The 16058-nt window shown below is 54.0% G+C and overlaps 2 protein-coding genes across 10 annotated transcripts in view; one reads left to right on the plus strand and one right to left on the minus strand.

Moving 5' to 3' along the window:
- Positions 1-4995, plus strand: part of LOC113207169 (ornithine decarboxylase 2-like) — a 14728-nt gene extending 9733 nt beyond the window's left edge. Inside the window, exons 2-8 of one of the 9 annotated variants that reach the window (XM_052266945.1) lie at positions 21-221; positions 303-578; positions 662-1141; positions 1268-1516; positions 1619-1833; positions 1962-2087; positions 4851-4995. In XM_052266945.1, coding sequence (XP_052122905.1) covers positions 117-221; positions 303-578; positions 662-1141; positions 1268-1516; positions 1619-1833; positions 1962-2073 — 1437 coding nt within the window. In that variant the 5' untranslated portion in view covers positions 21-116 and the 3' untranslated portion in view covers positions 2074-2087; positions 4851-4995. Of the gene's footprint in view, positions 1-20; positions 222-302; positions 579-661; positions 1142-1267; positions 1517-1618; positions 1834-1961; positions 2088-2150; positions 2384-4850 lie in introns of those variants that run through there. The other 8 variants (XM_052266944.1, XM_052266946.1, XM_052266947.1 and 5 more) reach the window with 8 other exon arrangements.
- LOC113207167 (ubiquitin carboxyl-terminal hydrolase 31) overlaps positions 2321-16058 on the minus strand; it is a 39407-nt gene continuing 25669 nt past the window's right edge. Inside the window, exons 2-11 of the mRNA XM_026423577.2 lie at positions 6848-7090; positions 6553-6691; positions 6316-6460; positions 5924-6220; positions 5734-5839; positions 5410-5652; positions 5170-5323; positions 4818-5072; positions 4523-4707; positions 2321-4434 (exon numbers count right to left, since the gene is read on the minus strand). Coding sequence (XP_026279362.1) covers positions 4258-4434; positions 4523-4707; positions 4818-5072; positions 5170-5323; positions 5410-5652; positions 5734-5839; positions 5924-6220; positions 6316-6460; positions 6553-6691; positions 6848-7090 — 1944 coding nt within the window. The 3' untranslated portion in view covers positions 2321-4257. The remainder of the gene's footprint in view (positions 4435-4522; positions 4708-4817; positions 5073-5169; positions 5324-5409; positions 5653-5733; positions 5840-5923; positions 6221-6315; positions 6461-6552; positions 6692-6847; positions 7091-16058) is intronic.

Here is a 16058-nt window from a genome sequence, read left to right on the forward strand (position 1 = left end):
TATTAAAATTTTACATCCAGATTGATTCATCCACCCATTACCAACGTAGCTAGGAGGTGGACCACTCATCGGTGGCAGTATCCACGGTCCACGCCAGTATTGAATCGGCCTACACGATGCGCTCTACGGCAAGTCTAGCATCTGCGCGGATTTTACGCTCCTACCCACGTTTGCTCGATGCAGCATCGACGTGGTTGTTCCCTGGAGGAATAGTGAGTATGGTGGGCCACACATCTTAATTCCACTAACATGATATTGCCAATCGACTATCGGACATAATCGACCGAGAGTCGACCGAACAGCGCAGTCTCTCCCGCAGCATGCTGCAACCGGAGGACTACGTGCACGTGCTGGGGCCGAAACTGTCGCCGCTGGACGAGCTGCGGTCCGTGTGCCACGCCACGGGCCAGGAGGACGCCTTCTACCTGTGCAACGTGGACGACGTGGTGCACAAGATGGAGCTGTGGCGCCAGCTGCTGCCGCGCGTCCGCCCGCACTACGCCGTCAAGTGCAACGCCAGCCGCGTCGTCCTCAACACGCTGGCCGCGCTCGGGGCGGGCTTCGACTGCGCGTCCAAGGTGAGGACCTCGAAAGGCGGCTCACAGGAGGACAGGGACCGTACTCGTCGCGCTTGTCGCACCCTCCCACTTGGGCTCCGCAGGGCGAGATCGAGGAGGTGCTGAGCCTGGGCGTGGACCCGAGCAGGATCATCTTCGCGCAGCCGGCCAAGCCCGCGACGCACATCCGCTTCGCGGCGGGCCGCGGCATCAACCTGGCCACGTTCGACAACGAGGAGGAGCTGTACAAGATGCGCGCGCTTCACCCCAAGTGCCGGCTGGTGCTGCGCATCCGCTGCGACGCGGACGACGCCACCTACTGCCTGGGCATCAAGTACGGCTGCGACGCGGAGAGGGACGCGCCGCGGCTGCTGCGCACGGCGCGCGACCTGGGGCTGCAAGTGGTGGGCGTGAGCTTCCACGTCGGCTCGGGCTGCAGGGAGGAGCACGTCTACCGCAGGGCGGTGCGCGCCGCCAGGCATGTCTTCGACGTCGCCGAGGGTCTTGACATCCGGGGCATGAGGCTCCTCGACGTCGGCGGCGGCTACCCGGGTGACCCCGAGGCCGAGCCCGTCTTCCGCAAGGTACGCCTCGCTAGTGACACTCCCAGGAGGTCTTGGTATACATGGTGGTCTGCGGGCGGAGGGGCGGAGTTTGTGGTCCGCGGGGCAAACATAAACCACTGGTGGTGCTATGATACCTGCCTGCAGATGGCTGAGGCCATCAACTCGAGCGTGGCCGAGTTCTTCCCCTCTCCCGACGTGGACGTCATCTCGGAGCCCGGAATGTACTTTGTGTCTTCCGCCTTCACCCTGGCCGCGAACGTACACTCCAAGAGGGAGGTGCGCAGTGAGGCCGGTGACCTGGAAAGCGTCATGTACTACATCAACGACGGCGCGTACGGCTCCTTCATCGAAGCGGTCCTCGACACGAAACGGTTTCGTGGCGTTCCCCTTGAGGTGATCATGAGAATCACGCATGCGCGTCTGGAGCGTGGGTGGCGAGGTTCACATACGCGAGAAACTGATATATTTTTCGCGCGCCCTGCCCGACTCCCCTAGGCCCACGGCGAGTCGTGCGACGCGGTGCCTAGTTCGGTGTGGGGCCCGACGTGCGACGGCACGGACAAGGTGGAGGATGGCAATCTGCTGCCGCCGCTGGAGTTGGGCAGCTGGCTGTTATACCACAACCACGGCGCGTACACTGTTGCCCTGGCCACCGGCTTCAACGGCCTCCCTACCCCCAAGGTCCACGCCGTTGTGTCGACCAGCACATGGTGAGTTAGTTCATGGTTGCCTATCGCAATTTGAGAGGTCACAACAAAATTTATAGCCGATCCGATAGGATGTTTCGTCAAATGTGTCCCCCGCACGATCACCGGTAAATGTATTCTTGTCCATGCAGGTCACAGCTCCGCGACAGAGCTCCCTTCACGGAGAGCCACTTTGTGCCCAGCTTGGCCACCGGCCGCCGACACACGAGCGCCTCGCTGGCTGACCCGCACCCCTGCGTCTGACCCTGGCGCTACAGGTAATTAGGCTGCTCCATTATTTTTCTGAGTTGTGGGCTACTCCTTGCTCCTCTCACTTCTAGGGTAGGACACCTCCATTCACCCGGCAGCACAAAAACTGGACAGAGGAGGGGAGAGCGATGCTGCCAGACCAGTCCAAATGAGGCTTAAGCATACACCTCCAGTGCCTCAATGATGTCCCTTTAAACAAAGCATACTGATTTACACAACGCCCCAAAAATAAGAAAAGAAGTAACATGATTACAGTCTTTATTTCTTAATGAAAATATCATTACATTTAACTATTGAACATGTACATTGAGATTTTTGTTTGGTACCAAAAGAATAATGCATGAGCTTACAATGCATTTGTTACAGACTTAGCTTTACATATATATAATATATATTCAAAGATGTAATCTCACTACAAACTTGGTCTTAAAATATTTACAATACATTAATCACACACACAGCCTCAGAAATGATTTATGTGCATGCATACATAATGTTATGATTTATCTGATGACAATGAAATGTAATGATGCATACTGCACATTATGTAATACACAGAGGGAAGACAGAGAAATCAGCTATGGTATATTTTTTCTTTAAAAAACAAAACCAAAACAATATGAGACCATTTGAGAATTTCTGAAGAAAGAACATCAAGTTCAACACTAATTCAAACTATGTTTAAAGGAGTATTCTTGTATTTTAATTTAAAAATTTCCATCATCTCATCCCCTTTGGGAAGAGGCAAACAGTTCCAAACAGCTGTCACTTGAATGATTGTGATCACTGCAACTTGCAGTAATTGATGCCCTTAATAAGCAGCACTCCCCACACTAATTTCCAAAGAAAATAAACTAGAATCCGTACATCTCAGGTTTCCTTCCACAAAAATTCACCTCTTAAGTACTACTAAATGCTATCCTTTCAACATGCCTGAGTCACAACCTTTCACATATGGACCAAATAAAAGTCACCCTGCTGTTTGTTACCTGTATATCCAAACACCAATTGGATGCATGTAAACACCATACACCCAACACTATCTCAATGGAACCAGTCTTCACAGCTCATACTTTTCTAAAATAAAATTAATAAAAAATAATAGAATTTACTTTATAGTACAATAAATATCTCAAACTGAAACAAAAAGTGAAAATAGAATTATGAAGCTCTGCAATATATATACAAACACAATAATTGAGAAGTGTAGTAAAACGACATAAAAAGCTTTTAAAATTAAAACAAGATGGAGACATTAATTTGGTATACAGTACTACTTGAGTAAGAACACTATCTGAAAAAACTGTCTTCTTCTCCATACTAACTTGAGAGTTGAACACTTGACAATAACTTGTTCTTTAACATCAAACATTTGAGACGTCAAAAAAGTAGATTCAGGGTCAAACAGATATCTAAAACAAAATTTAAATGAAACGTCCTCTTTCTTTGTTGAGCAAGAATTTAGGAGTGATTTTTGTAAATGTCAATTAAGAGTACTGTAGAACTCACTCCAGATGTTAATGTAAAATCATTAGGGCACTCTCAGAGTTACACTTCTTTGTAATCTTGTTACATACAGCCCAAATGTCACCAGTGTGGCTTTTGTTTTAACACTAGTGACTAAATTCGTAAAAGATAAAAAACTATGGAAATATTAAAGGAAAGAATACATCACAACAAAAAAGTATAAGTTTTAGAAAAACAATGTTAAAATATGATAAAGATATCAAATCAACAATGACACCTATTCCGACCAAATTTAAAGAAAATTTTTTAATTGAAAAACATCCTTAAGACTGGTACAAAGACATAAAATAGGACATACAAAGTGAATAAAGATTACAATTAAACACCAAAGAATAATTCAGAACACAAGTATCTTCGCATCTTTGTAATGTTTCAGTGATTTCAAACATTTCCATGTGCTTATCTCAAACTTTTCAATTGTCATAAGGGACATATAAACTCTGCATTGTGTAAATAATTCAAATGAAGTTTCAAAAAACAGTGTTGTTTAAGACTAGAGTCATGAGACCAGTCAGAAATGGGCCTCTGCAACAGTAGTTTAACCAGAGGTCCATGAACCTCAAATTTACTTTTATTCTGCAATCCACAAGTATAACTGCAATAACAAATCAACAAATTTGTGAAAAATACCTATTTCACTACACACAATTTTTAAACACGAGACTCTGTTACATCAGGTTCAGGGCTCTTACAAATCACGTCCCTTTCATTTAAATCACCAACTTGTTTCTCAATAGTGGAGACAGTGTCATCAGCTAATAATGAACAGGTTTCATTCTTGTTAATTTCTAATTTTGGAGAGGTTTTGGCACTGCTTACATGCTGACTCTGTAGACAAAAATATGATTCATTAGACATATAATTGGGCCATAGAGAGAGAGATAGTGTCTTTTTCTGATAAAATCTATACACTTACCCAGCCTAAACTTGCACCTGTAGCAGCCTCATCATCAGAATGCCTATCCAGCTCACTACTGTCAGTTTCTGTGGCAATAGACCGCTTTGAACTTGGTTGGAGAGTGGAATAATTACGAGAATTGCGTTGAAAATTTGTTTTCGAGTCATTATCTTCCTCATTTGTCCCTTGTTCAACCTCTCCGCCTGCAAAGAAGCAAAAATGAGAATTTAGATAAAATTGTAACAACTTTTGCTTCTGGGGGTAGTACAGTATTTTCACCATATATGTATTTGTTTCACTGTTTGTAACTTACTTTTCTTGCTGATTTCTTCACTGCTTTGACTAGCTGGAGGAGCAGGCCTAGGCATCCGATATACCCAGTGATCTGTGGAACCAGCACTAGAGCTTGATGCAGCTGAACTTGAGCTAGATGTAGAACCGCCTAGACCACGACGTTGGTAGAACAGCATGTATGCTGAGGGAGTGACCAGTGCTGATTCAGCAACTGTATCCACTCTTGAATCATCAAACCGATACCACTGAGTGTCATAAGGATTCCGGCAATATGCTGAAAAGAAAAAAGAAAACAAAAAGTCAAATAAATGAAATAAAATTCAGGTCATTTGAAAACAATTTTACTTTGGTATAAAAAATGACACACTTACCGGTGTAGTGACCCAACTGAAGGTCTTGGCCATGATGGTTGCAAACTGCATAGAGATCATAAACATTGTCATCATAGCGAGATCCACTGTGATGCCTTCTAGGACGCTTCCACGGAGACCATCCTAAGCCGCCCAAAGTCTGCATTCCAGAGTTCTGGTAAAAAACAATATTGCAAAATGAAGCACCAGGAAAAAATTGTTACCATGAATAATAAAAGTAATGACAAGAACGAATCTTACATCTTGGGCAGCAGGAGCAAGATGTGGGGTCATGTCAAACCCATACAAGGGGAAATTGACAAGGGTTGTCAGTTTGGCTGGAGACCGCTGCTTGGCTGAAGACTGTCGAAAGCGCTTTAAATGAACTACCAAAATATCAGGCAATGTCCACAGCCCTAATCGTTTTTCAACCTCCTGTTTTGATTTACAAGAGGGGCAATGCCAAGCATTATCAGTTCCAAGAACTTCAGCTCGTGTATATAACTGAAAATTTAAAAGCAGAAACAAATTATTATTATTGAAAATTAAAAAGGAAATGTAATGGAAATGAAAGATTTGTAATACCTGAAAACATTCTTCTAAAGTGACAGCACCTCCTTGCTCTGAGCTTTGTTGTAGTTGTTTTACACTGGCATGCTCTTCCATCGGATCAGAATCGTCCGCAATTGTACTGAAATCAACAATTATACAATAAATAATCATAAGCACAAGATAAGGAAGCTGATGTTAAAAGACGTGTTAAAATGTGTCATACCTCTCTTTTGTTTCTAAGTCCCACTCAAGTACAAGACGCACATGAAGAGGGCCTGCATCTTCCTCACAAAGGGCCAAGGCCTGGTCTATGGCCTCAACGTACAAAGGATGGTCTACACCTGGGTCGAGGTATGATCCTGATAATCCATCTAACACTCGTATACGGAACAGAGAAGCAGGCTGACCACCCGTCAGGACGTCGTCATGTAATATGTTTGCCATTTCCTTTAGAATCAGTTTCTGAAGATCATCATAGGCTGTCTCACGGCCTACTTGCATGGTATATGGGCTGCCAAACCTATATTTTATTCAAAAGAATTATTACTTTAGTTCTAAAATATTTATCTCAATCTATCAGTTAATTAGACCGACGAAAACAAAAGTCAGACTTACCGAATACCATGGTCTTCTACCATTAGGGCATTGACCCAAACCAAGAGAAGGTATTCCCCGGTGTCTTGAGTTGCTTCCTTCAGCTGGGGTAACTCAAGACAGTACACAGGGTCATTCTCTTTGATTGTATTCAGAGGAGCCGAATCTAAAAAGAAATAAGACGTATGTTCGAAGTTAAAAGCTACCATCACAGCATGACGAAGAGAAAGAAACATCGAAAGCTAGAAAAATACTTGCCTGAGAAAGTCCGATGGAATCCCAAATCGTCCACCTCAGTGATGAGCATGTGCTGCTCATCGATCTTGGTGTCAGACGCCAGCACCTCGCGGAGCTCTCGAATGTCAGCGTGCGGTGGCAGGGTGAGGCCCAACTTGACCTGAAAGTCAAAAGTTTCAAAGTGGCATCAGCGCCGTCCAAGCACATCGGCGTCATACGTTGTCGTTAAAGAACTCAAAAGCATTCTCGGGTCAAAATCGATTTTGCGGTTATAGTTCTCCATGAGCAGAGATGAGGCCGAGGATGAGGCCTTTACCTGTCTGGGCTGCTGGGAGGTGTAGAGGACGGTGACGTACACGGGCCGGCGCTGGTTCTGCGGCACGGGCACGGAGACGCACAGGAAGGGGTCGAAGGTGTTGCTCTGGCAGCGGCACTGGGGGCAGGTGAGCGACGAGCGGAACTGCGCTTGGAACAGCGCGTACACGAAGCTGTTGTTGCAGCGGATGTGATTGGCCAGCGTCTCCGCCGCCACCACGTCGTCCGGCCGGCCGACCGAGTTCTGAAAAAAAGAGAGGGAAGTCCCGTTAGATTACAGACAAAAAACAAAAACAAAACATAATTCGCAGACATCTTTCGTTTTATTTTATCATTTACAAGTAGCAACCAAATGCGCGTTTATTTCTCAGTATGGTAGGCTGCTGGTTCGCCCCACCCCAACCCACTTCCTTAGTCAGACTGTACCACCATGCACGCGTGTGTGCGAATTGCCTACCGGCTCGGGCCGTCAGGTATCGTCAATTTTTTTCTCAGACTCCATAATAAGGGGAGCTCGGCGCCTGCGAAGCTCGGGGTAGGCCACCCCGCAGTACACGCATGCACCCCAGACAAGATATTGCCTACCCACAAGGCGCTATAGGAGCTCGCAGATGCTAAACCTATGGCAGGCCCGTAAACGAAGAATGACGGACACGTCCATTGATCAAAGCGACGATTGGCACACGCTGCCGCGCGGCACGCACGCGTCAGTCATCACACAGTACAACGCGCAACTTTAATTACGGTTGCGGAATTTCGAGCCGCATTCTAGAATTATAGTACATCATAGTCGGCTCGGCTGCTGGACGCCGCTCCGCCGATCGCCTGGCTCGTCGACGCTGCTTTAAACGACGCTGTGTGGATGATAAACGCGTCGTGTCTCGACGGCACTTTTCTGCCGGTTGCAGAGGCGTTCTGGTCTACCTCGGCGGCAGCGAGGCGGGTTAGGCAACGACGCGCGCCGTGTCAGTGCCCCCCGCGCCTAGCTGCTCCCGCGTGGAGTGGCGCCGGCGCCAGCTACCGGCTCATTATGCCCAGGGAGTGGCGGGGCGGGGTGGGGCGCGGCCGTGGTGGGGTTCAGCACCGCACTCCGGGAAAACAAACACTGACTCTATCTGGACTGATTTATTCGCTCTGAACCGATGGACAGTTTTAGACATTTTGCATTGTCAGAAGCATCATATTTTAATGTTGTATTTTTTAGTAGGCCTACAAATTTTTACTTTGGAAATCGGATTAAGTGCAAAAGTAAAATAAATGCTGACAGTATAGCATTTGTTTTGCGAGTGTGTCGGCGTGGTGGCCGCGAAGTGCCGCGCTGCCGCCACCGCCGCCGCGCCGAGCGGGGTCGGGTGAGTCGCAGGGATTGGAATGCTCAGCCGGCCCAGCGAGCGCGATAATGAGCCGCGCCGCGGCCAGAGTCGCGTCCGAGTCCTCCTGGAGGATGAGGATGGGGATGGGAATGGGAATGAGGATAGGGATGGGGATAAGGATAGGGATGGGGATAAGGATAGGGATGGGGATAAGGATGAGGATGGGGATGAGGATAGGGATGGGGATAAAGATAGGGATGAGGATGAGGATAGGGATAGGGATGGGGATGAGGATAGGGAGGAGGATGGGGCTGGAGATGGGGATAGGGATGGGGATAGGGACGGGGATAGGGATGGGGATGAGGATCAGAAGGCCACGCCGCCAATCCTTGAACGGAACGGCACCAACTACAGGCATCTGCCCAAGGCCCCGGCCCATAGAGTAGAGTATATATAGGTACAAGCAGAGGGCTTACTTGAACGAGGCCGTGGGAGAACGAAAACCGAGTCACTACACTTCGGTTTCTTTCGAGAGCAAAAGCGCGATGATGCGTATACAGCCATAGCGCGCGAGATATAGGCAAGTCGTGAGGACGAGCTGTATGGGGTGGGGGCGCGGATTGTAAGAAAGGTCCTGCGGAGCGCCGCGGGCGCGCGGTGCATGTGCACGATAGTTGGCTCGGAACCGCACCGTCTCCTGGAGCCGCGCCAGCAGCCGGACCGGCCGGGGCGGGGCGGCCCTACAAGGAAGGCGCCCTGCGCGACGAGCAGCGCCCGCAGGAATACACGCCACGCCCACGCTCCAACATCGAGCTTCAGGCTCCATGTGGAGACGGCGTGGGAAAAGGAAAGAGGAGCAGTGCAGCGTTGGTGACGGCGAGAGTAGCTCCCGTTGTTACGTCATCCAGGAGCAGGGACCTGCTCCGAACCGTTGCTGCTGGTGCTGGTGCTGGACGGCACACGGCACAGTCAGATGCGAAAATAGAGGTGGTCAGGGCTGGGCACGCCATACTACCTCACGGTCCCGCCCGGCCGGGGGGCGAGTTATGCAACGACAGCGTGCCAGTGCCACGCAGAGCCGCAGGCTCTCCCACGACAGCCTCACAGGCAGGACGGGACGCCACGACACGGTCCCACCGCAAAAAGAGAAAAATAGAAATAGAGATTGCGCATCGCGCGACGCTAAACGAAAAAAGAAAAGCGCGCGCGCGCGCGCCGGGCCAAATCAGCAGCAAGCAACCGCCCGAAAAAGGGAATCTGAAATTAGTTTCTTGCCGCTAACAGCAAGAGCGCGCGCAAAGCAGTGGTGCGCAAGAGCAGAAAATAATGTAAAGCAAATGCTGCTGCTTTTCGGGAGTCTCGTTGTCGAGGGGGGCGTGGCGGTGCGGCGGGACGCCATCTGCCCGTGTGTCAGCGCGCGGGGCGGGGTGGGGCGGGGCGGGGTGGGACGTTCGCAGCACCAAGTCTTGGAGGGACGCCAAACGAATACATTTGCAAACTCATGTTTCGCGAATGGTAATGTCTGCTGTTGTGCGTCGGGGCGGCGCGGGGCGCACAGCTCGGTGCAGTATCCGGCCACCATCTCTCTGGGTCAAGAGCCGTCTGGTGGGTGCCCAGACCCAGGCGCCCATGCAGCGCCCAGCAGCAGGGCACGGTGCCGGTGCCCCAGTGCCGGCCCGCGGCGCTCGCAACCACTCTGCACGCACAGCTATGTACCCAGCGGTTGAGATCCGAAATGCCTTATCCTCTGTACTCTAGCGCGATAACCACAACAACGCGGCAAAGGGAAAGAAGTCCGGGTAGCTTCCGGGTCCTGAGCACGATTTTACATGTCAGCCGCCACGTTACAAACTTTGACGGCGCACTCCCGCCGCCGTGCTCCAAAAAAGCGGAGCTGCATGCCGTTTGAGAGACATCGCGCACAGCATGTCGCCATCGTGCACCTCGCTCGGGTGTTTCAAATAATCTCCTTGGACGGCACCAAAGCGTGCCGTGCCTTGCCATCGCAACTCATGCGAGGCTCACATGTCGGGCATCTCCCCCCGGCTCGTGAGCGTGAGCCCCGCGGCCGCGGCTGGCACGCGAGGGGGTCGCAAGCGCAGCACAAGGGTGCCCTCCGCTCCGCCCACGAGCCTCCGCGCCCGTCAGTCGCAGGCCCGTCAGTCGCAGCAGCAGCAGCGGGTTGTCAATTTGTGGCGAACCATATCGCATGCAGCGCGCGCGGCTCATACGGGTCGTGCTCACACACACCAACACACTGTGAAAAATTATTTCAATGAGTTTTTGCAGGAAACTTATATGTAAGGAAAAATAACGTGGTTAAGATTTCAAAATATGAAAGTACAAAAATTCTGCCAACACTATATGTATCACTCACGAATTTTTATTATTCGTAAAGCGACCGTAGATTTTAAAAATCAAATTCCCATCGAAAACTACACGATCAGGAGTAATACTGTGACTTTTCACAGATATTTCTCACTGTTCACCCACCCCTGCTGGTGCCTCCGGCTCCGGCCCGGCCCCGGCCGGTACCGGAAGCAGCGGCGGCGTCTGCCCGGGGCGGCCCCCGCAGCCCCCCCACCACCCGCCCCGGCGTGACCCCCATTGGGGCGTACGGCAAAGGGGCACTACCCCCTCGGGCAGCACGAGTAGGGCGCGCACCCCGCCGCAAGTCCGCCCGCACCCGCACCACCCCCACCACGCCTCCAGCGGGAGACGCGACCACCTCGCCGCGCCGCGCCCCGCCTCACCCCCTCACCCCGCCCCGCCACACCACTCGACCGAAAATCGATAGAGGGGCGTAGAGAGAGGGAGAGCGGCAGGCAGCAAAGCCCTCCCCAAGCCGGGGCGCGCTGAGCCGCTCCGAGGAGCGCGCGCGGCTGGAGTAGGGTAGAGCAGGGCCCGGCCCGGCCGGGTGGGGCGCGGCGCACCGGCCGGCGGCGCGGCTCAGCGGGCAGGACGACACGAGCACGGCGGCGTCCGGGACATCTCTTGGAAGCTCATCAAGAAAGTACGTCCGCAATGCGTCGTTGCGAACCTGCTGCCATGGCACCTGCAGGTTCAGCAGCCCAAGCAAGCTCTCTTAGCGCCTGATAGATAGGCAAAGTCGTCACTGCAGTTCATAAGTGTGCTGCGGGGAGGCCTACTCCAGGTCTCGCAGGCGCCGAGCTCCCGAAAATTTGAAAAACTAATCTGAAGAAAACGAACGAACAATAAGTAATTTCTGCACGATCCCAAGGGAAGTGGGTGAAAAGGACAGACAGTCGAGTGCATACGCTGCGCCGGACCGGGACAAGTCATAAGTCATATGCAACGAACGTCAGAGCAGTAATGTCATGTGTACGTGTACGTCAGGAGAGCAATAAAAGAGGTGGTCGATTCGCCCCGTCGGCACATTCGTACCGCTCGTACGTTTTCCCGTTGTCTCTAACTGCTCTACGAAAGTGCTTGGGTGCGCATCCGCCACCTGGTGCACCCCAAGAAATAAAGTCAAATGCTACAGTGCACGACCACCACAGGGGAGCAGTCAGAGCCAATGTCACCGCGACCTCAAGGACGCGCGAAACCGTGGCACGCGGCAACGAACTTTTGTGTCCCCCCCCCTTTCCTACTCCCCCCTGGTATCTAATCCCAAACACAAGGCCATCTCACGGCGCGGAGTGGCGCCTCTGGCAAATAGGCGCCGCTCAAGGGTCCCGCCGCCCCCCACCCCCCACCGCACGGCGCCCCGCCAAAGGGAGATAGCGCCGCCACCCGCCGTTCGTTAATTCCCTCCTCGGCATTCAGCCGCGCACAGAATCGTTGGGAGATAAAGAATCCTCATCAAGCGACGCGGGGCGCGGGGCAGCAGCCCCCCCCCCCCTTTCCCGTCTCCCCCGCGACACAGGTGTGTAACACGCCGCCGGGGCCGGGCAGGCCGTGGTGGACGAGCAAGAGAGCTTTCTCCTCACCGAGATAACGCGACGACGCCCCGCCCCACCAGGGCCAGCAGGCGGCATGGAAATGGGTTACTGGGCAAAGGACGTGCCGCGTGGGTCCGGGGCAGCGGCGGGCTATCGGCCCCCTTTGGACACCACCGCGCTCGCCACCGCGCTGACCGCTGCTGCGGGCACATGGCGGGGGACACTGATGGCGGCGGACCTGTCACTGCTCCAACAGTAGGGCCGTCGTCAAGGCCATGGGGGCGACACGCACGGAGGCATACGTAGTACAGCAGCGGGACCTTCTCCGCGACCAATGAACCGCGCGAGAGCGCGAGGCAGCAGAAAGCGCGGGCGTGTCAAACCGCTGCTACAGGTTACAGCGGGGCGGGGGCGGAGTGAGGGGCCGGAGGGGTGGACGGACGGAGGGTAAGCGAGAGTCCAAGGACGTCTAAGTTTGGGGCCGCCATCCGCGTGCACAAGTTGGGTAGCACGCGACATGATCGTCAACCTGTATGGCGGGGGCGGGATCATTTCACTGCTGGAGTTCCTGTCTGTCTATGTGTGTGTGTGCGGGGGAGGGGGGGGGCGTAAGCACGACGCGGCGTACGCACCTCGGGGAAACAGGGATATTTAGGGGGGTGGGGGAGGGGAAGGAATAAACGTTCTCCGCGGCCGAGCAGTCATTTCCTCTGCAATGCATAATTTAGATTACAGGGTTCGCGCCAAGCAGCCGCATAGCCAAGCGCAGGCAGTCAGGGGGGCGCGGCGGCGCGCGCGGCGGGATACAACGGGGCCGACTGGAGGCGCCTTGTGTCAGCTGAAGTGGACGGTCATTAGTAACCAGGTGGGGGGGGGGGGGACAAACACCCCAGGCCGGCGAGGCCATAGCGCCGCGAGCAGGAGAGGGAAGGACACACACCCCCCGCGGGGCCAAAGCGACGCAGCCGGGCCCGCGGCCTCGCCCCGCGACCATGTGCTGTGCACAGGCGTGCGTGCACACGGGTCGCCATGGAAACGCCGTGGACGCGTGCGTGGGGCGCGGGCGAGGGCGCGAGCACTCGGAAGCGAATGCGGCGCGGGGCGCGCGCGTGGTGTCCGTGGGGGTGCTGCTGCAGGGGGCGACCGACTGAGGGAGGGGACGACGACGACAACGACGGGGAGGTTGACGACGACAAGGAGGTCGACGACGAAGAGGAGGAGGAGGCGGACGACTACGATGGCCGAGCGAGTGTTTGGCGTCGTCACGCCGTCACTTGAGGTGTAGCGGTGTAGTCACGTTGTTTTGGCACGCCGTCCTGCCCTCTGGGTGGACGACACTCGAGCACACCAGGTTTGGGCTCGCAGCCTAACCCCCTTGCTTCTCCCCCGTGTCGTCCCGTCCCCGGTCCCGTCGGCGGCCCCCGCCGCAGGTCCGGCCCCGTCCCGTGTGCCATCGACGTGCCCCAGTTCTGCCGCTGCTTTTGCCCTCAGCCACCACACCGCACCGGTGGTGGTGGGGCCTCGTGGGGCCCGCACCGCTGCCTGCGGTCGACATGCAAGACACACACACACACATTGGGAACGCCACCGCCGACAGCTGTCTGTCAGGCGACGGTAGCCCTAGCCCCTCTTCTTGGTTCAAATACCACATACACAATCACACACACGCTCTTGCACGCATGTGCGGTTGAGTGAGTATGGGCTCGCAGCCGCAGCACCTATCTCTCCACTGCACTACTGACTGTGGGGCTGCGCAAGGAAAAGTGTGTCAGAACGGCTTGTCGGTCACTGCGCTGCGCGCTGCTGCAACGAGCCGCCTGCACCCCCCCCCTCACGCCCGCTCTCCCACAGGTTCCCGCGGGACCGTGGCAGAAGGGGAAAGCAAAAGCTATTGAACTCGCTCTCGCTCGTCCTTATCGGCGACGTTGAGGAGATAAGCCAAGCGAGCCGGCCGGCAAAACAGATCGCCAAGAGTCTCGAGGGAATTCTCCAATATCGACGATCCTCCCCTCCCAACGCGCACGAGGTTGCGAAGAAACTTAGTAAAATGCTGACTTACTGACTAACAACACAACAATACGCAGTTTTGTTTCTTCTTGCCTCGGGAAAATTTTTCCCAGACAAAATTTTGCATTTCGGCGCCCGCATAAACTGCGCGCGGGGAGACAGAGGAGGAGCGCTTTCACAAAGAGAAACGAGCGCCGGCTTTAGTGGTGCGGCACAGCGTCCCGGGTCAGGTCAGCCAAGCCCCGGCCGGCCGGTGTGACTTCTTGTCCTTCTTGTCGAGCGCCGCGACGGCATGGCACCACTACCGGGCCGCGGCGCCCCGCGACGTCCTCGTCGCCCTCGTCCCGCGGACGCCGCCTTCCTGCCGAGCGGTCACCTCTCCTCTCTCCTCCTCCTCCTTCACCTCCTCTCGGTTTCGCTTCAATTACATTTGAGGCGCGCTTTTTTTCCTCTTCTCTTTTTTTTTGCCCGCTCTCTGAGCGCCCTGGTGCTCCCGTGGCGCCGGCGCCACATCCTGTTGTACGCGGCGTGCCAAACGCGCTACCATCACCTCCGCCATCACCTCCGCCACCTTCTCCACCACCATCGCCTAGGCGAGGAGCTCCTCTACCATCACCTCCGCCACCTCCTCCACCATCACAACCACCTCCATCACAACCACTACCATCACAACCACCTCCATCACAACCACCTCCATCACCACCACCACCTCCATCGTCACATCCACCTCCACCATACCACGAGGAGGCGTGTCCCCACGGCCGGCCCGTGAGCTTGGTGGAGGGAGGCAACACGGTGTGATGTGGGGCGAAGGCCATAGACAACGCCGCGCCACGCCGCGCTTCGCACACCCGTGCTGCTGCCGTGTTGTGTGTTCCGCAGTCAAACACGACCCGCGAGCTACCATAGCGGTGGGCTAAAAGTTCCTCTATCTCACCCTTCCCCTATACGACTTGCTTTCGGTTTGGCGCAGACGACGAGACAAATCCGTGCACAGCAGCGGGGGCTACGGGGGACGCGAGAGAGGCTCTCCGCAAATCAGGTCAACGCGATGCACCGCAAGAGCGGCGGGAGCAGGAGGATGGGAAAGGATAAAGAGGGGAGGGGGCGGGGGATAGACAAGGACAGAAAGAAGTGAAGGGAGAAGACTGCCCTGCGGCCCGGGCTCGGGCCGGCCAGGCGCCAGGCGCCCGCCGCGCTCGTGGAGGGAAGTCCCGCCTCCAGTAGGATGAGGTAATCTCGATCCAACCCTCTCTCCCGAAGCCTTTTCTCCTATCCAACTATGTTTCTTTCTATGCGGGGCGTACAGTCCAACTGCATACACCAGAAAAAATGTGTTCTTGATTTTGGTTCCATTTTTTGCAAGCTTGATTTCTTGTTTGTGATGAGTTGAGACCATCCTACTCAAAATCAAGAACACAAAGAATGTGTCAAGAACACCCTTTTCATTATTTCGGGGTGCGGTGTAACTCTGCAGAAAGGTTTTCACCAGACTGTGGAAAATATATAGAATTAGCATCAACAGAATTCTGTGGCTCTCCTTTGCGGCTTCTGACGGCGTTGAATAGCCCATCCCGCGCCGTGTAAATGCAAACGCGCCACACCTTAACCATCCAACATCTGTTTCATCACAGGCCTCCAAACTTCCCACCCACACAGCACACCGCACTGTCGGAATCTAGGCGCGCGAGCGCGCCACAAGTTTGCGGCCCAGCCAGCCGACCGAAGAGGAAGGAAAGGGAGGAAGCCGAGAGAGAGAAGGCGCGGCGCCACCCCGGAGAGCAGAGAGAGGAGCGGCAACGAAAACAATCGAAATAAAACCTCTGCAGCGCGGGCCTGTCCGACCCCATCCTCTCTCTCTCCCTCGGGGGCGTGTGACGTCACCACAGGCAGCCTCTGGGTCCGCTGGGGTCGTGTATTTGCAATGCAAAGGAAGAATAAGAAAGCAAGCAGGGGGTGCTGCTGTCGTAAGGGCCGGGGGAGGGGG

The sequence above is a fragment of the Frankliniella occidentalis genome, unplaced genomic scaffold (assembly GCF_000697945.3).
Source record: "Frankliniella occidentalis isolate FOCC.00 unplaced genomic scaffold, Focc_3.1 Scaffold44, whole genome shotgun sequence".
NCBI lineage: Eukaryota > Metazoa > Arthropoda > Insecta > Thysanoptera > Thripidae > Frankliniella > Frankliniella occidentalis.